Source organism: Leopardus geoffroyi, chromosome D4, assembly GCF_018350155.1.
Source record: "Leopardus geoffroyi isolate Oge1 chromosome D4, O.geoffroyi_Oge1_pat1.0, whole genome shotgun sequence".
NCBI classification, from domain to species: domain Eukaryota; kingdom Metazoa; phylum Chordata; class Mammalia; order Carnivora; family Felidae; genus Leopardus; species Leopardus geoffroyi.
Genome location: NC_059342.1, coordinates 13,293,841 through 13,314,547, shown reverse-complemented (window position 1 = coordinate 13,314,547; position 20,707 = coordinate 13,293,841). Strand labels below are relative to the sequence as shown.

Sequence of the window (20,707 nt, the reverse complement as noted above, 5' to 3'; positions counted from 1 at the left end):
ATTAACTAATAGTATGCCAAGTGATCTATAAGAAAATATTTAATGATGTTTTTATTATTAGTTGAGATACTGGCAACTATCTTATGCCTGTAAATTGGACTCAAAAATAAACTACAAGAATAACCAGAACTATTTTCTTTGTCCCTAGAGAATTTCTATCTGAACAGATAATGAAAATATCCCCAGTATAAAGTCAGGAAAGAATTTCCATTGAATTATGATTTTTCCATGACTCATTTTAGCCTTATATTTCCTTACTTTAGAAAACAATCTGACCAGAATTGTTTCAGGTAATTGAACAGTTTGTGAATCATTTGTAATTTGTCTTTTCTCAAATCTAGATTAACAAAATACATGCCAAATTAAAAATCTAACCATGATTGTAAGAAAAAGCACTTTTCATTTTAACTTGCGGATAAAATTGTATTTGGGAAGATTTCCAACACATCATCTTATGTGGTTATTAGATTATCATGACTTTCAATGATATCTTCTATTTCCCCCTGAAGTATATATTTATTCTCAGGATTTTATAACCTTTAACAGTTCTTATATTTAATTGGAAAGTGTTGTTTTGATGCCATCTCTATATTTCAGGCCCCCAAAACTGAGGTTTAATAGTGCATTTGTCACCTATTTCTCAGGCAAACCAAACAGGATTTCAAATTGTGAGCTAGGAAAACCTTCCAGTAGTGGTTCTCACATGGAATTTATTGGACTTCCAGGACTAGGTTATATAAGATCTTTCCAGAGGATTCGAGAAGAGAAGTTCAGAGACAAGGAGACTCACCCAAGTGTGTTGCAGTTATACAAGAGCTAATGCTAGCTAACCATGGACCATGTTCAGATTCTGGGCTACATTCATTGACATAGGAACTGCTGTTTCAGTGATGACCATGTTGAGCTTGGATTTGGATGTGCTGATTTCAAAGTTGCTTTGAGATATCTATGTGAAAATGTCCAGCAGGACAGTAACCTCCAGTATGAGGTGAAGTCGCAGAAGCAAGATCTGGCTATACCCTCAGACTCAAGTGGCACCTGCATATAGATGAAAATTAAAGCCATTGTGGTGAATGGGATCACCAAGGGAGTGTATGTAGAGTAAAGGAAAGGAGGGCCTACACCTGGATCCTGGTGGTGTCCAATATTTAATGGTTAGGCAGAGGGAAACCAAAAGAAGGGCTGAGAGGTAGAAGCAAAACCAGAGGCTGTTATGAAAGCCAAGGGAAAAGTGTGCTCCAGGAGGATAGAGTGAAGGGCAATGTCAGGTACAGTTGAGAGGGTGAGGAGGATGAGGACTTGGAAATGTTCATACAGTTCATCAAAACAGATGTCACTGGCATCACCAGTCAAAACTGTTTCTGAAGAACGATGAAGGGGCTGGTCTCAAGTCACTGGGTCGAAGAGGGAGAAGGGGAAGAAGTAGAGACAGCCAACAGAAACTAACCTTTTCAAAGTTTAGCTCTGATGAGAAGTGATATGAGTAGCTGAAGGGAGCCGTTATTTGTGAGATTTTTTTCTTCAAGAAGGGAGAGACTTGTGTCTGTTGATGTGTTGATGGTAGGGGAGAAAATAAAGGTAGTAGGAATATAATTGAGGAAATATGTCCTTGATCGGCCCCAAGATGATGGGGTCCAGAGCTAAAGGGAAGAGGAGCCATCTGCATCCTTGTAACTGAAGAAGAAGGAAAAGAGTATGTAATTAAAGGGTTGGTGGCAGGATATTAAAGTGTCAGCCTGGACGTTTAGCATTTATCCATGAAATAATAATAATAATAATAATAATAACAACAATAATAATAACAATTGTCATAAAAGCACCACTTTTGTTGAGCTTAAAAATGTCAGCACCCATCACAGATGACCATTTAATTCTTATAATGGCATTCAGAAGTTGTTGCTTTTAGCATCACTCTCATCCTTCCATATCACTGATGATAAAACTAAACACAAAACGATTAAGTAACTTGCCCAATCTTACATGACTAATAAGTCACATAGCTGGTATTTCAGCCTTGGCCATCCAGCTCCCAAGACCACATCCTTTCCTACGATGCAGTCTGACTTCTCCATGATCATAGCAATCATTTATTTGAATGCATATATGTGTTTTAGATCTCATTTAATCTTTACAGTACCCCTGCTGAGGTGGTTATATTCATCATTAATCTCCATTTCCATATGGAGACTCTGAGATGCAGAGGGTAACAACCTGTGTAGGGTCACCCAACTAGCTGTTGGGTAGGTGAGGGAGTCAGACCATCTTCCCAGTGAGAAAAGATGGTGTGAGGAGTCAGACAGGTGCACTGAGACAGTGGAGGATGGCAGCCCCTCCACAGCCCCAAAGCTGACTGGAGCCCTGGAAAGATGCAGGGGGGCTCTAGAGGTCATGAAATTACGATGCACCAGTGATTCCAGAATAGAGAGGAGAGAATACGTTTTGAAGTCTCAACATAACATTAATATACTATTTTGTTGTCTACTGCTGTGTAACAAATTACCCCAAAACTTAATAGCTTAAAACAACATTTCTTGTCTCATGGTTTCTGTGGATCAGGAATGTATCAACAGCTTATCTGTGTGGTTCTGGTGTGGGCCTCCCTTAAGGTCACAGTCAAGATATCAGTTGGGGCTGCATCGTGCAAAGGATCAAATGAGAACATGGTACCTTCTTCCAAGATGATTCACTTACATGGCTGTTGGTAGGAGTTCCTCACCATGTGGACCTCTCTAGAAGGCAGCTTTATTATGGCAGCTGGCTTCCCCCAGAGTAAATGATCCAGGAGAGCTGAAAGGAGCCCTTTTATGACCTAGTTTCACAAGTCATACACCATCATTTCTGTTTTATTCTATTTCTTAGAAGTGAGTCACTGAATCCACCACAGACCAAAAGGGAAGATTTTCAGAGAATTTTTTAACATATATTAAAATCACCCCACTGACATGTGGTGACTTCTCAAGCAAGTAACCCCTTTTAGAACTCAAGGTCATTTTCCCACTGCTAGTAGGCTCTTCATGTGGATTGTCCATGGCTCCCCTCAGGACAGGGCAAAGGGAAGTGAGCCCATTAGAACAGAAAGCCTGTAATGAGGACACTGTAACCCTCTGCAAGCCCATGAGTTGAGGGACTTGTTTTCAAAATGCTGTGGAACGATGTAATTGCTCATCCTGTGGATTTTGGTAGGAAATATGCAGCTGAGGTATCTGGGCCCTCTTCGGGATAGATCCCTGGGTTTGCTGGTTTCTTGTTTGGATTGCTGGGCTGGAGGCAGCATCTGGGTTTCATATGACCCTGCTTTATCCCTAGACTTACCGCCAGGCTGGCTGAATAGGAAATAACGAGCCCAGTGTCCCTGTGAGCGCAGACCTCGCTATGATTTGACAACACACAGTGCCTTCCTTTATTTGTTTTTCATCTCATCCTCCCAGCCCCCCTGTTCCTTTATCTCCGATACAGAGGCTGCTGCCCATGTCTCAACAGTATCCCCTCATCCCTCCCAGAGACTCAGGCCTGATCCTAAGAGAACCTTGTCCCACCCCTTTGTTTCTCTTTCTCCAAAGCACAGACCCCATCTCGCTGCCTGCTAGTGCTTCTCCTGACCCCTACATGCTATGCAGTTCTAGGTGACCCATCTGGAAATCATCTCATCAGCCGTCAGAAGGATTTTAGCGCTCAGCTGAGCCACTGGCAGAAATGTCCAGCAGCAAAACCAATCAGAATATCCTTTATGAACTTAAAATCAGGCTGGGCCTTCCATCTTCCCTCTAAATGCCTCCTGGCCTGCACAGGAGCATAAGTTCTACATGCTGCATAGAGTCAGAGGAAGGGTGTTAGTGGGGCACATTTGGGCCAAGAGACTTTACCTCTCTGAACATCTATAGTTTTGCCTATAAAATAAGCATGGAATGGATTAATCTATGAGAAGGTGTCTATCACAGTACCTGACATATAATAAACGGTCAATGAACGCTACTTTTCTTCCTGCCTAATGTGAAATCATAGTGCTGTTAGGAGGGAAAGGCTGATTCAATGTGCCACACGTCCCTTAGCCTGCTACTTGCCAGAGGCACGTTGATACATACCTCACCAGATTGTAAATTCAGGGATTGCCCAAGGCCTGTGATTGATGACTCAAAAATCCAGGTTAGCTCAAGTCAGTTCTGCTCAGGAAAGGAGCTGCAGATGAGCACCCTGCTCTTGCATTGTGGAAAGGGCCACCAAAGAAAAGAGACCCCAGGACATGAGTGGACGACCTTTGTGTCAGTTTTCTGTACTCACTTGGAAGAAGCAAATGTACTTTTCAACACAGGCTGTCCAGACTCAATCCTACAGGTAGAAAGCCCTCAGAAATTATAGTCAAACCCTCTATTTTATGACAAACTACCAACCAAAACGTTTCTTTCAATACGTATAATTTGAACACTTAGTGAGAGACATTACCTAGATGCAGGATTATATGTTTCCTCAAGCCAGCCCAATAGTCATCACATACATTTCCTCAAGACATTCTTAATGAGTGAATAAACAAAGGAATGAATGAGTTGAAAGAGTTGTTGCCCAAGGTCACACATTAGTAACTGGAAGGAACTAGAACCTCCATCTCCTAACTTCCCACTGAGTACTCCTGAGTGAGACCAGAACACATGTGAAAATAGCTAGGAAAACTCAAGCAGGTATCTTAGATCAGCTCCAAAATGATCTACTTAAGCCCATCCAGGGATAAGAAATGCAGCACGCTGACACCCACCCATAAAGAATGTTCAGATTTTCCATGGAGCCTCTGGAGCGTTCCTCTCCTGGCATTGATAATGACAAGCGCATGACATAAAGGGCCTTCACCTTCCTTAACTTCTTACAAACCTTCCACTTCATGGCTTCTCTTTCAGAGTCAAAGTACACAGAGGCCTTGGAACCAGAATTTTACCAATCAGCCAATACAGAGTGGTATACAATGTATTAAAGAGTGAAGAAGTCTCTCATCTACCCTTGAGGGACAAGAAAGAGGGGCAAAATATTATCACTTAGAGGTATCCTAGCCCATGATACCCAAAGAGTGCAAAGTATCTAAAATCCATTTCTAAGCAAATTTCTCTTCTGGGTATACATAGTCCTGTATTTACCAATCATGCAAGACCCCTTTATATGTAGGCCTTTCTGATGTCATTCAGCCTTTCTCCTCCCAGGTTCCTCATCTGAAATATAAACACAGAAAATTGTTTGATTGACTCTTTTCTTAATTCTCTCAAAGATGGTACATAACCTGGACCATCCTATATTCTTAGGAGAGGTGGTCCATTATGTATAGGCATTAGGGCTTGATTCTCTGAGAAAACACTGGCTGAAAAATAAGCTAGAGCCTACAAGTCTGTCTACAAGTCCTGAACATGTCACACTTGTTCTTGTTATGCACTCTCATGCACACGCACACACACACACACACGCACACACACACTTTCCAAAAAAATCCTTTTCTATGAGCCTTTAACAATAAAAATGGATGCGTTACCTCCAAAATGTTGTCAGAGGGAAGAATTCATCTGTGGCACAAAGACGTTATTATTTTCCTATTTGAGAAACATAACAGGAAGATCAGCAAATCTTTTGTAGATATGCAAATTGTAACTCAAATAAGAATAGACTGCTGGTATGTTTGTTATGAAGAATATTAAGTGGATTTTGTAGGCAAGTTAGGCCAAGACACATTCCTCTTCTGAAATATTTGGGAAGTCGTTTCCACCTTTGCAGTTAACCCACAAACAATTCCAGAGCATCACCCTCTGAAGTGGCCTGAGAGGAGGTGACAAAGTAGAAAACACTTTGTGTGTTTTGCCAACTGACTGCTAATTTTTTCCTTTACTTCTATTGATTGATTTAAATCCCTTGCGTAAAACAAGAGACGGTGTGATTTGTCTGTCATTTTGTTCGCTAGTATAGTTGGTAAAATAAAGCCGAGCTTGAGAAGGAATTCACATTTATATATTGCCTGCCAGGAACCAGGCAAGGTGCCAGGTACTTTGCACCTCAAATCTCATCTAACCCCCACGAGGTAAGTGGTTTTTATCATTTCCCTTTCACAGATTAAAAACGTGTGCCTCAGATTCACACAGCCACTTGGCAGAACAAAGGGGACTCAAACGGATTTCCATGGCTCATATGTTCCAAGTTTTCCAGGGTTCAGCAGATCTTCCTCCAGTGATGACAGGAAAATAAATTAGGGCATTTAGTTATTTTTCAGATGTATATCCCCTGTTACACAGCAGACAAAATCTCTACCGATATATGCGCACCTCTAACTTACTTTCATACAAGATCAAATGAAATGGAGAGCAGTTAGACAAAGAAGTTAAAATTGATGAGTGATGCTGGAAATTTGACCCTCTAGCCATGACTGATTCAAATGGACAGTATTTCCAAAGAGCTGGTACACCATGTTTCACCGGGAAAGAAGGTCAAAACTCAGAAGACTGAAGCATCACTGTCCTTAGAATCCTGTAGTGAAGGAAACATACATACAGAGTATAGTTAGATGATTTATTGGTGTTCTCTTCTCAGATTGTGATTATGTCAGTTGACCCAGAATTATTATTATTTTCACTACTTTATTCATTCAAAAATTTGCTGTTCACTGATGGTCCTTAATTCGTTCCCAGGAATTAGAAAATGTATTCTCATGTCTCACCTAGAACAAGTGTCTGGGATTCACTATCATGCATAGTTTAACCTCTAGAAAATCCGCTGTCCCCTGCCTCTCAAGGAAATTCTTTGGGTCTTCCTCCTTCTTGGCATGGTGCCTTGGAGACCTGCTGTTGGAAAAGAGAGAACAGTAACTACAGCGTTTTCTTTTGTCCAAAGGTTCAATGCAGAGGCACTTTAAGAATAGGAGAAAGTCCGTCTGCTAAGCCTCTTTCAACAAAGCATTAATATTTATTAACTTGCACTCTGCTGTAGAATGAATGTTTTATGATCAAAAATGAGTAACAACAAAATGGGAATTTCAACCACAAGCGACCTACTCTTCCAGTGATGAAGAACTCAGGATGGAGTTAGCACACCACTCTCTCTGTATTTTGGGGACTTTCATTCGCTCATGTAGACAAAGGAGTAATTGAATGCTGTTCAGTTACAGGAAAAAAAAGTCCCATCCATTACTGGAAACAATAATCAAAAAGTTATGAGTTTCCTTTATCATTAAGAGTCAACTAAAATGAAGCTATGAATTTATGTTATATTAATGCTACATTAACAAATAAGACATATATTAAAAGGAATGAAGGATATTTCAAAAGCTTAAAATTACACATTTTAAATTTAGATTAGATCAATTCCCAAACAATTCAGAAAAGAGGGTTCTTTCTTTTTTCTAATTTTGAACAAAAGCATGCCTGTCTCAAGTTTTCCTGTTCATTCATTCACTATTTATTGAGTAGATTCTGTTTGCCAGGCAGATAGAAATGGATTTTGAAATCAGCATCAAGATCTAAAAAATGACTTTTATGGGATCTTTACTATTAAAGACTGCCCTTGCTAAATCACTTTGTAATTTCTTTAACAAACTACTCAATCTTACTACAGCTTTTCATGGTGAGTTATTACACACTAAACATTAACAAGAGCATCTCAACTCCATAATTAATGTACACAGTGCACAAAGGCAGGAAATAAACACCCTGTAGCATTTATTTCTAGTCTGTCAATTCTGATGATTTAGTACAGGGATAACTATACTGGGTCTGTGCAATAGTGCGCTCGTCCAATGTTCCATTTTATAGTCGTGAATGAAGTCTCTATCTAAATATTTTAGATTTCCAAAACATCATCTTGTTTCCATTGTGTCTAAGCAGTGGGGGGAAGGGAAATAAACATAGTAAGCATAGATTTTGGAATCAGACCTGGGTGTAAATTCTGGGTTTGTGTGTAATACACTCTTGAAGAACCTATTTTACCTCCATTGCTGTTTCTCCATCTACAAGGTCAGCAGAACAGCGTCGCACAGGATTGTTGCAAGGAATATAGATGATGTACGTAAAGCAACGAGATCTGGCAACTAAAACTCACAATAGGTTTTGCTCTTCTTTTTATATCAAAAATATGAAAGACCACACTAAGAATGACTGTTTTATGTAATATAATTCGCCACAAAATTAAAATAATACAACCACAAAAAAAGACAGAGATGAACACTTTGATGCATATCCATCTCATGAGACAGGTATTTGATAGTCAACGTTTCCACTTAGATAAGGTGTCTAATAAGAACAGTGTTGATTTTTGACTGAATAGACCTTCAGATTACTGAATGGGCTTGACAGAAAGAGAACCCTGCCCCGCCTCCCATACTCCAGAACCATGATTGCTCTGCTGTGCCTATTAAGAGTATGGATGTCATGTGGGGCCCCTGGATGGCTCAGTTGGTTAAGTGTCCAACTCCTGATTTTGGCTCAGGTCATGATCTCATGATTTGTGACTTCAAGTCCCGAGTCAGGCTCTGTGCTGATAACACAGAGCCTGCTTGGGATTCTCTCTCTTCCTCTCTCTCTCTGTCTCTTCCCTTCTCACTCTCTTCCTCTCTCTCTCTCTCTCCCAAAATAAAAAAAAAAAAAAAAAACATTAAAAAAATATATGGACATTGTGTAAAACAGAAAGAAAAAAACCAAAATTACTAAATGTTAAAATTATTTGTGGTTCATCAGCAGACAAAAGATCGACGTCAACATGAAACCATCATTCACATGGCAGTTTTTGAGCCCAACGAGAGCACAAACTCTGTTTTCTGTATAAATTCGGCATATAAATACATACATTATTCTTTATAATCTTGCTTGGACTGGGGAACACTGACTGTAACACTTGCTTCTACTCACCGTGCTAATATTTTCACTGTACCAAAGAACTGATTTTTCCTTCTCTCTCTGTCTCCTCTCTGTCTGGCTCTCCTTTTCATATTTTGCCCTTTTGTTCTCTGACTTCCGCCTCTTCCTTTTGAAACCCTGCAGGTTGTGCGGCCATATCAGACCATGTCCAACCCCATGAGCAAGCTCACTGTGCTCAACAGCATGCATTCTCACTTCATTCTGGCCGACAATGGTACCACTGGCAAATACGGAGCCGAGGTGAAGCTAAGAAGACAACTGGAAAAGCATATTTCTCTCCAGAAGATAAACACAAGTAAGTAGGCTACCCTTCCTAGTGTTGCGCCTCCTACAAAGCATGCTGAAAGTGAGCAACTCAAAGTACACCTTGTGGCAATGTTATAAACACTTGAGCAAGTTTCAAACGCAGATCATTATGTGTCTGCTGGGCCAGTGGTTAGAACCCGAGGAAGTCGTCTGGAGGAAAGGACTAGACGCATAAGACGTGTGGTCACAGGATGAGTGGACGTTTGTCAGGCATGAACAACTCAACCCGCTCTGGGGTGTATGCATGCTGATATACTTCCCTTTCCAGACTTGTCCTACATCCTTTACACGGTACTTTAAGGAAAAAAGGCACCCTAGAGAAGTTGTTTCTATTTATTAAGCTATTTTTGGTGGCTAAAGTATTTTACACGCATACGTACACGCACCACACAGGTATATATACATACACACAGGTTTTGATCTCCACTATACCTGTAGAAAGGCATTTCAAGGCAACTGATGTTCTGTAAACAAAAGTATCTTGTGTAACCATCTTCATGAACTTTCATTTGGTATCTTAATTTGATGTATGCATTTATTCATCTTTAAAAGTATATGTAGTTATATATATGTGCATACGTATGGGCACCACATAATACATATCTGGTGGTTGCACTAAAATTACCTCTTAAGTATTCACATGTTATTGTGCCCACAGTTAGCTATGGAAAGGTACCATCGTGGAGACAGCAGTGCTCCCCAAGTTGTGAAGCGGCTTCCATTTAAAAGTAACAGAGGTATGAAAATAATCTACCATCCCTCCTTACAAAATAAAGTTCAGTTTGTTTCCACAAAGTAACGCTTGAGGAGGATTCCGGGCAGGCTCAAGCTTCAGGGTAATTGTAGGTCCCACGAGGGAGACTTGGATCTAATCGCTTCAACTTTCAAAGCCTGCAGTTCCAAATAGCAAAAGAGTCTCTTTGGCTGGATAAGTTTCCAAAAGCTCAGTGTGAAGTGTTTCAGCTTGTCCAAACGGCTGTTCTCCTCTCCGTTCTTTTCTCTGCATCTGTCCAGGATGGCTTTTCTTCGCCAGACCCACCTTCCTCCCAGAACTGGGATGTTCACCCTCTCTCTTTCTTATACTTCTCTTTTCTGGTTCCACCTTTTAGGTGTTACTCCTGTTGAAGCAGCCAGGTTTCACACTTTGATCTTTTTCACAGAGGAGTCTGGAATCGTACATCTTGGGGTAGGCCTGAAGTCCACACTGTATTAGGAAACTGTCTTCTATCTAAGAATCCCCAACTGTCTTTGGAAAGAGGAAGCAGCATTATCCCAAGATCAACATCTTTTGGAAAAAGAAAAGGATAGAAAAGACTTGAATCAATCCAGAAACCCGTGGAGACCAAATGTAATAAAGCACTATAACCAATGGGTAGTAGGTTTTGTGATACTAAAACTGGGTTGTATTAGGATAGTTGCTAGGAAGGGCAAGTGTTGTCTTATCAGTGGTATCTGTTTAGATGTTGATAGGCTAAAGCATTAGTTTTTATACACCATCAGGTTAAGAATGAGCCCCTAGATGGGAGTGGCCCGAAAGATGCAGGATGGGAGCATGACAGACAAAGAGCAAATTCAGAGTCAGGTTCAGTGCTCAGCAATGAGGCAAAATCTGTTCAGACAGACAAAGCACATCATTGTGCCAGGACCTGGTGGCAGCCAGGCCGGTTAGTCAGTAGTTAGGAGGAGAGCTAGATATGCGGCTATATAAAGTACATACTCAACTAAGGGGATGCCAGGGGAAGTTAAAACCCAGCCAAGGCTCTGTTTGCCAAGCTCTGCACCTTACACGCTGCTCAAGGAAAGGAGACCTTTTTTTCTAATTAGTCATCCTAGAGGGAACACCTTTTTGTAATTTATGTGCCTAGAAGGGCACCTTTCTCGAAAGCTCACAGAGGTGCTGTATGTGTGGATGACCCTGCTGGGGAGGCCCAGAGGGGCTCCTGTACCGTGACCTGGCCTCAATGAGGAGCAGAGCCCAGCAACATGGAGTCAAACAGCAGGCCAAGGCTGGTCATGATGTCAGGGATGCTGGAGGAGTCAGGACCCTCTGCATGTGCCTCGTGCCATTTATAGAGAGAGTGGACCCTTGGTGGATTACCAACACAGGAAGCAGCACACAGAAACATTGACAAGTAGGGGCCCATTGAAAGGAGGGGAGAAGCATGTACCCAGGTACCAAGCTGAGGACAAGGTCAGAGAAGCAGGCTAGAGACTCCTGAACGGCTTCAAGTCCACACACAGGATTACGTCTTCAGTAGGGGATGAGACCCCAAAGTGGGTTAAGTGACAGTAAACTGGAAGAAGGTGGGGGGACAGGGGGAGCCAGATGGTTATTGGAATTATCATAATTTATAAACAGAATTTTCCTCCCTTCTTTGGGAACTGTATTTGAGGATTTGTAGAAACCCACAGGCTTTCATTCAGTGAAAATAATTAAATGGGAAGAGGAAGTTAAAGACACCCAGGGGAGATCTCTGAGGTCACAGGAAATAAAAAGGCTCTAGGTCAGCAATTTGCCCATGAGCTGTAGTGAAATGTACCACGAGTTAGCTTTACAGCAGCTCTGTCCCTAAACTTCGTCGTGAGAGTGATCAGCTTATCTCAGCTGCCTGAGACTGTCTTAGATTTACCATTGAAAGTCCCATGTCCCTGGGTCCCCCAAGTGCCAGGCAAACCATGATTGCAGGTCACCCACCAAGTGAGTGACTCATGAATCTTTTTCTCTTTTTACTGCATTTACACCACAAAGCATGGAAGGAGCAGAAAAGTGTTTAGAGCTTAAGGAGTGACCCAGTACTCCCTGAAGGAGAGAAGGAGCTTGAGGCCTTGATTCAGTTAGCAGCCAAGTGCCCCCTGAGAACACGGAAGCCTCCAGAACAGGACTAACAAGGGGGAAAGTTGACCGGGTTATAACAGGAAAGAGTGGAAGTAAGAATACAAAGCTTTAATGCAGTCCATGCCTGGTCAACACTTGAGAACAGCAACTCGACTTTCTAATGTGAACACTGTTTTTTTTTTTTTTCTTTGTATACTAATTAGCAGTAACGTAGTTCTTCCTATTAAAAATAAAACTTTGTGGGGCGCCTGGGTGGCGCAGTCGGTTAAGCGTCCGACTTCAGCCAGGTCACGATCTCGCGGTCCGTGAGTTCAAGCCCCGCATCGGGCTCTGTGCTGACCGCTCAGAGCCTGGAGCCTTGTTTCCGATTCTGTGTCTCCCTTTCTCTCTGCCCCTCCCCTGTTCATGCTCTGTCTCTCTCTGTCCCAAAGATAAATAAACGTTGAAAAAAAAAAAAAAATAAAATAAAATAAAACTTTGTGGCGCCTGGATGGCTCAGTCGGTTAAGCATCCGACTTCAGCTCAGGTCATGATCTCACAGTTCATAGGTTCAAGCCCCCCATAGAGCTCTGGTGGTAGCCTGGAGCCTACTTCAGATTCTGTCTCACTCTCTCTCTGCCCCTCCCCCACTCATGATCTGTCTCTCTCTCAGAAATAAAATAAACATTAAAAACATATTTTTAAATAAAACTTTGTAAGCTCATTTTAAAAACCTCATTTACTTTTTTATTTTCTTATTCAAAAGTTAAATCTAAAACACCATTTTGGGCCCCAGCTTGGTCTCATGAAAATTAGACCCCAGACCACAATCATACGGCTTGTCACCCATTACACCTCGGATAACACCAGGGATGTCTGAACGCACTCAGAGTTTTTCTTATCAAAATGCCATTCTTCCTCATCACTTAGGACTGACTGCAAACCACAACAGCCTTTCAGCAAGTCTGTTTCTTACTTAAAATGACATCATCTTCTGAAGGTATTTTTCTTAAATATTAAGTGAATCCTGCTCAGGAGACCTTTAAACCCTTTCTCAGCAAAATGCCAATTATTAATGATAGTGTATTACAAGCACCAGCATCTTAGATTTTTCTCTGCACTCTGGCACCTGTTACCTTGTCTCTCCCCTGCCCTTCCCTGCTGTGAGCAGTCCTTTCTGAAGTACTATTGCTCGTTACTGAAGGACTTTGTTTTTAGAGGAGAATCCTTTTGGACCTGAGCGGTTACCTGCTTCGGAACACTCTTCCATCTGCAATTTCCTAAACTTCACATTTACCATGCAAAGCCTCCAAGCCTAACAAGCCTAACAATCCCAAGCCTGCCTTTTAGGATACAGGTATTTCTTGGACCCCTGTTATACACCAGTCCTGGCTAAGGTCGAGGAAAGCAGCTGTTGACAGTTCACTGAGCTTAAGTCAAGAGGGGCAAACAGAGTAATAAGTAAATGAGTAAACAAATAAATATATGATGTCTGGTAGTAAAAAGAACAATTAAAGAGAGAGCAGAAGAAGGTATAGGACTGTGGACCTTTAAGCACATGTTTGCACACATGCACACGTGCGCATTGGGAGGATGATGGAGATTAGGTGGTCAGGAAGGGCCTCTATGAGGAGGTGACTTATAAGCAGAGACCTGAATGAAGTCAGGGTGCCCACTGTGGGGAGAACATTCTGGGGAGAGCTAAAGTAGGACAAATGCCCAGGGACTTTAATAAAGAGCAAGATGTTTATAAACAATTTTTTAATGTTTATTTATTTTTGAAGGAGAGAGAGACAGAGCGTGAGCAGGGGAGGGGCAGAGAGAGAGGGACACACAGAATCCAAAGCAGGCTCCAGGATCTGAGCTGTCAGCACAGAGCCCGGTGCGGGGCTCATACTCACAAGCTGTGAGATCATGACCTGAGCCGAAGTCAGACACTCAACCGACTGAGCCAGCCAGGTGCCCCAAGAGCGAGATGTTTATAAAGAGTTGGGGTTTATTCTAACAGAATTTTGATCTGACAAATTATAGGATTTCCTTTACAGCTTAAAACATTACTCTGCTGTTGTGTGCAGAGGTCAGACTGAGGTAGGGGCATGATTAAAGGCAGGGAGATGTTTTGGAAGGCTGTTGCAATAATGCAGGTGGGAGATGACCGTGGTTTGAAATAGAATGGCAGCGACAGAAGTGGTACAAAGTGGTTGGATTCAAATATATGCATGCATATTTTCTCAACTGATCTTTTTTTTAATGTGAAATACACATAATGTAAAACTTACCGTTTGGACCATTTTTAAGCGTACAGTTCAATGGCATTAAGTGCATATACATTGGTGTGTAACCATCACCACTATCCATCCCCAGAACATTTTCATCCTTGCAAACTGAAATTCTATATCCATCAAACACTAACTCCCCTTTACCCACTCCCTCCAGCTCCTAGTCACTAGTCTTCCACTTTATATCTTTATGAATTTGCCTGTTTTAGGTGCCTCATATAAATCCTACAATATTAGTCCTAAAGCATACTGTGAAGGCAGAATTCAAGAGGACTCGCTAATGAAATGAGCATTCAGGGCAAGGAGTAGACACATCAAGGAAACTGCATGGCCCTTCTTAGCAACTCTGGTGTATTCTTAAAACAAGGCAACTAGTGAGAGCCCCAAAGGAGTAAGCTTTTGCAGAAAAACAAGGGATTTAAGGACCCATCTCTAGGGAATTGAGACAGCGTCCCTATGAGAGAAGGAGGCGATGAGATTCAATGCACAAATAAAGGGCTCGGCCTTAGGACAAGGACAGTTTCATCCATCCCTTCCAAGCAGGAGGGAAGGCAAAGTATTATGGGCTCACAGGTGGGTGGGACGGAACATTCTCTGCTGGGATGATCAGGTACTTTCTCTGCAGATAGTTGCTTTATAAAGAAAAGCATAGAGGAGATGATCAGCAAAGAGTGTGGAAGGGGAGGAGATGGAGGAGTTTAAGCAGAGGAAAGAACTGTGTTAATGTAGAGACAGGGAGAGTGACTAGACCAGGGAAATGTGGCTTTACCCCACAGTACCATGGTCCCACTCAGCATTTGTGGTGGTGAATTTCAAGAGGCATGAATCACCAGGGCTGTGTGTTTTCTTTGCAGCCATGTTCAGCTCAAGTAGTGGAACAGACATAAAATTGGATTAGGCACCTGTTGGGATTTTGCCTGGCAAATAAGAGGAAGAGAGAGAGCAAGGGAGTGAGGCCATCTGTACTCTGTAATCCTGTATACCTGTATCCCAGAAGTGTTATCAGTGTCTGTGGATGAAAGCCACGCTGTGGCTGAGATCCACAAGAACATAAAATCATTCATCTAAAAGATTAGACTGAGGTTCAAGGAAGTGACTAAGAGAATTATCAAAGGTGACCCACACCTTTGGTTAACATTTCCAAATACATATACTAAGTTTGAACTATTTAAATAAACAAAGGTACATAATCAACACTTACTCATATTTATTTTATTGCTGTCCACATAGTCACGTACATGGAGGCAACTTGGCACATTGCTGGGAACATAGTAGCTGTGCAGGAAATATGTATCAGCTAAAAGACAACCAAGGGCCTGCTCCAGAAAGTAGCATATAAGCAGCCTAATGGGACTTTACAGTCCTGAGCATATTTTTTGCACACATTTTTATTGTTACAAATATTCACATACAAAAAAAATGGAGAATATTATGATAACCTCCGTAACTATCACTTAGCCTCTACATTTATCAACCCTGGCCAATCTTAGAATCTCTCTCTATATACCCGCCTACATCCTTCTCTGGATAACTTTGGAGGAAGTCCAGACAGCATATCATGTCACCCATAAATGTTCAATATGAAAGCACTTCTCTTAGGCTTTGTTTCTCTATCTGTGAACTCTGGTTAAATGAGTTAACATAGGAATCAACATGTGAAAAGATTTGGGCATGTGGCAGTTCAGAAACACTGTTCCATTTTTACCTTGCTGGTGGTACAGCGGTCCCGCAGAGGGAAACCGTGTCCCATGCTTAGAGAGCCTGGCTGCGATGGATTCCAACCTGAGACTAGATGCTCTCATTTGAAGCCTGTCAGAGTCAAGGGTATTGTTGATCACAATATTTTTACCACACATCAAGCCTGACTCTGCTTGTTAAGAAGAAGCCATTGTATCTCTATAGTTGCTGAAAAGATCCAGAAAGAAAAATGAGGTTCCAGATTATGTTCTGGAACATATCATCAAGCCTGTATTCAACATTATTTGTTAAAGAGTAATTGATTTTAAAATCTTGACCGTTGCAGCAATAACCAGAAAAATTTTTTTCTATATTGTTGAGAATATATTCTACACCCTACTTGTTCCTCCTGCCTGAATAAGCAGAGCAGGATGGAGAAAATGTAATCTTTCTTTAGACATCGAGCTATTCCAGTGTCTTGGAACAATCATGGTGAATGTCAGTTAGGATTGTTGAATACTGTATTTGGTGGAGGTGTTAGAACTTGCGCTAAATGTGAATTGGCCCAGAATATATCTTACACTTTAAATTTTCTTCTTGTAAGTTACCATTTTATTCAAAAAGGGGATTGAAAGAAGAGGACAGAAATCTAGTTATCTTTGGGCTCTATTTGATGAAAATGCTACTCTTTTGCTGTTTGAATTTTATTTTAAGTTTGCCTAAATGCAAAGTTTTGTTCAGACTGCATATCTACTTACATTGTGAACATCAATTTAGGTTGTAGGAAATTTCATTATGAGGCTAGAAATTTCTGCCTTTGTCATCTCCATACTCTAAAGTGAAATCTATGTCAGACTAAATCCAGCCTAAGGGATTATGTCCCCATGGGAGTCATTATAGACACATTTATTTTTTGCGATACTAATTAATGGGAGTGTCTGGGTTGGTTTAGATTTCCATAACCAGTACTTTCGCTACTGTCAGGGTTTGCTTGAAAGAGAATTTGATTGTCCACATTTTCTTTGCCCCAGAGTAATGACTGACATTTGAGTGTAGCCTCATCTGATGAAGATACCAAGAGTACTTCCTCTAAAGCAGCAGATTAAATTGGGCTTGCTATTTCTAAGTACACAAGTGGCCGAAATGATGGCAGAATTCATAAAACATAATCACATTTGGTATTTGAGGATATTGCTGTTTAGAATTCTCTAAGAAAGATGTATGTTTTATTATGCAGTCCCTAAGCCAACACACCTATCCATATATGATTGGAGGCTTACTCACCCAAACTAACAAAAACAATAATAATAGTGTCTCCCAATGGTACAATGATGTCACCCCTAATAAATTATGCTTTATTGTGGAAGCAAATATATCCCCTTTCCACTGAGTTATATGATACATGAGCCACATAAACATACTAATGCACAGATTGAGTCAATACTGGTGAAGTCCGATTGGTTCCAAGAGATTTTATTTTAAATAGCTCATCTCCATGACATGACACACACTAATTTAAAGCATTTTGTTTCTGTGAAACTTCCATAATCAGAAAAAAGTACTCATGACTGCATCGTTTATAGCCTACTTCCTTTACCACCATTTTTGGTGATAATTCTTAGACATGACTATAGCCGTTGGCTACTAGGGTGACACTGGTCCACTAGGAGTCATTTAAAAATATCAGGGGACTTTGGGGTTAACAAAATTTCTGGCCCTCCTGAATGGCATGAGAAAGGAGGCAGGAATGTTCATATTCTACCTTGTACAGAGCAGTTTCACATGAAGACCTGCCTGGCAGGTCTTCAATCCCTTGACTTATGAAATGTCAATTTCATAATTGTCAATCACTTGACTTATGAAACACTAACCCAAATGTGTTTCCTTGAGTTTTCTTTTTTTTAATTTTTCCAATCTTTCCAATAGCCTACACCTGATTTGTCAAGGCCCCACCCTGCCCAGGTACTCTGTTCTAGTCTAACGACTAGAGAAGAAGCCGCAATAGTGAGACAGCAGTGAGATTTAAAATCTTGACAACCTGCGAAGACTTTGGTTTCCCAAAGCAACAGAATAGGCTGGATGTCAGCCCTAGCACACGCTTCACATCCTAACATCATGTGCCATTGGGAAGTTCTTCCTTATATCTGACTTCATTTGCTCTGAATCTGTTCTCTCCTGGGTGAGGACCAAAGTCATTATCTAAGTTTGAGCTCTCGGCATATTTGAAAATGGATTTGAGTTGACCTTTCTGCCACAATGGTTACAAGGAAGCTGTTTTTCATTTGAAGAGACGTACCGACTTAACAGGCAGAACTGACTCATGAAGTAAATCGGATCAGTATTTTTAATTCAGCAGCACCCGCTCTGAGCACCACAGCTTTATATGTTTCAGGCATGGTGACTCCAGAAACTTGCTTAATGCTGGGAGCTCTCCTGTCAGGGTCCCTGATACTCAGAGAAACCCTACAGTCCACAGTTATTAGCTGATGTGGGGACAGAGGCAGAAATGTTGATTTACCCATAGGCCCCTGGAGAGCCTCCTCACCAGATGCATTACCCAGGGAATATTTTAATAAACCAAGGTGCTAGGAGAATAAAGAGTTTGAAATTGAATAAAAAGAGAAATCTCATTTTTAATTTATAAATTACTGCAAATTTGGGGGAGAATAAAGAGTTTGAAATTGAATAAAAAGAGAAATCTCATTTTTAATTTATAAATTACTGCAAATTTGGGGGGAAGCAAGGGAGAGGGGCAGTAATATAAATCTTGAGTGAATGAATAGATTGGTGATATAGAATCCCATGAAGCAGAGCTTTTAAAGAATTCACCTTCCATTTCTAGTATTTATTTCCCATTCCCTGGACTGTAGTAGACCCCTTATATGTATTATTTTTCTATGTTAAATTATGAAGCCATCTTACCATGGAAATTTAACATAGATTATCTAAAGAGTACCTTTGACATCCCTAAAATTGATTACCAGCCTCTCTGACACTCAAACTAACAATGTTATGCATAGTAAGTGCTCAGTGAAGACTTGCTGGTTTCACATGACAGATGTTTAAGTGATTTGATCCCATCCTATTATTATAAGAAATGTGTGAATTTACAGCTTCAAAAAAATCATCCAAAAATATTTTAGCAATGGCAGCATGACTGAAATAAGCACATAGTATTTCAGGGGGTTGTATTAAAGGATTGAGGTCATTTATATATAAATAAATGGTATATCCTAAATACTACACATATTGTTTTATTCTTATTATGATTAAGTCAGTCTCATTTCTTTGTATTTATGCCAAATAGAGAAAGGCTAAGCCTGAAGTGGTCAACAATAACACAGAGAGAAAAACAGGCATATGGCCTATGAGTGACATGAGAAGGTTTTTTTGAGAGTTTTCTATTTTGGAGTAGGTTAGCTATGTACACAGTAAGAAGTTAGAGTTGGCAGGAGACCATCGGGTCCCTTGCTCATAGCTGGCATTGCAAACTTAGCATGACGCTTTTCCTATTGAGTCTTGATTCAGCTCGGAACTATTTTGAATTCACTAGAGCACAGGTTCTGCTGCTGTAACAATGGCCCAAAACAATGGGTGCCTAAATGAGGCCAGAGTTTATTCCTTCTATATACGATATTCTGAGCAGGAGTCCAGATTTAATGTAGTGGCCTCACAGTGTTAAGGACTCAGATCCCTTCTTTCTTTTGCTCTTTCTATCCCTGTCTTCATGGCCCGTGGGAGTTTGCCATCACATCTACATTCTAGCCAGAAAAAAAACAGGAAAAAGGAGTAAGGGAAACTCATACCCTTTCCCTTTAAAGTCACATTGAGGAATTCATACACACCATCTTGGATTACATACCGTGTACCAATATTTGGTCACATGCTTACACCTAGTGAAAAGGGGATTTAGTCTTTATCTTGTACAATTACATAGCTAGCTCAAATCCCATCACTATGAGGGAAAGGAAGAATAAATATCAGGGTACAAATAACAGTTTTTGTCATATCTTTTCAGCTTAGCATTCCAGATTGTTGTTAAGAAATGGCCAGAGCAGTCACATGAGATAGAACATATATGCCATTCATAAAAAAGATTGCCTATAGATTCCAATATGTTCACTGGAAAGGCTTGTCCATAAATAGCTCCTGTAGCATATGCTTTGTACCATGTTCTTTCACTCTTTACCTGTGAGTTTTTTAGTGATAGGTGGTTGAAGCGTCTTGCACTGGCTCTGGAAATTATAATTTCCACTTGAAATTGGATTGAGATGAGATGTTTCAAATTATAGAGATTATTTTAGACCATTCTCGTTTAGTTACCTTAAGTTAACTAACTCAAGCAGATCCCCTAAGCCTCAAAGTAATTGCCTATGCTGTGCTATCCATATTGCATGTGTATGCCATAATGGATCCTTGATGGAGCCACATATTTTGTTGTACATCATTTGGTAACATTTTAAATCCCAAAATATTAAAAATAAATTAAAAAGATTCTGTGTTTCTATGACGCTGCACTCTTGATATGAATGTTTCAAAGATAAACCCTGGAAAATAATTCTCATGTGACCTACACATGACTATATTCTTGGTAATAAGCAGGAAGATGGGGATTGGGCAGCCTCTCAACTCCATACATTATAACAGGACTTCAGTCCTGTTGGGAGAAAAGGGCGAGGGAGCTAGCTATATTTGGGAATAAGAGTATCTCTTAACTCTGTTGAGGAAATATTTGAGGAGACCTGATGAGCAGATGAGTT

At 40.7% G+C, this 20,707-nt stretch overlaps 1 protein-coding gene across 12 annotated transcripts in view; it reads left to right on the top strand.

Annotated features, from left to right (window-relative positions):
* Positions 1–20,707, top strand: part of TRPM3 (transient receptor potential cation channel subfamily M member 3) — an 803,483-nt gene that overhangs the window by 570,131 nt on the left and 212,645 nt on the right. For all 12 annotated transcript variants that reach the window (XM_045468653.1, XM_045468651.1, XM_045468658.1 and 9 more), the window contains exon 6: positions 8,994–9,165. In XM_045468653.1, the coding sequence (XP_045324609.1) occupies positions 8,994–9,165 (172 nt within the window). The remainder of the gene's footprint in view (positions 1–8,993; positions 9,166–20,707) is intronic.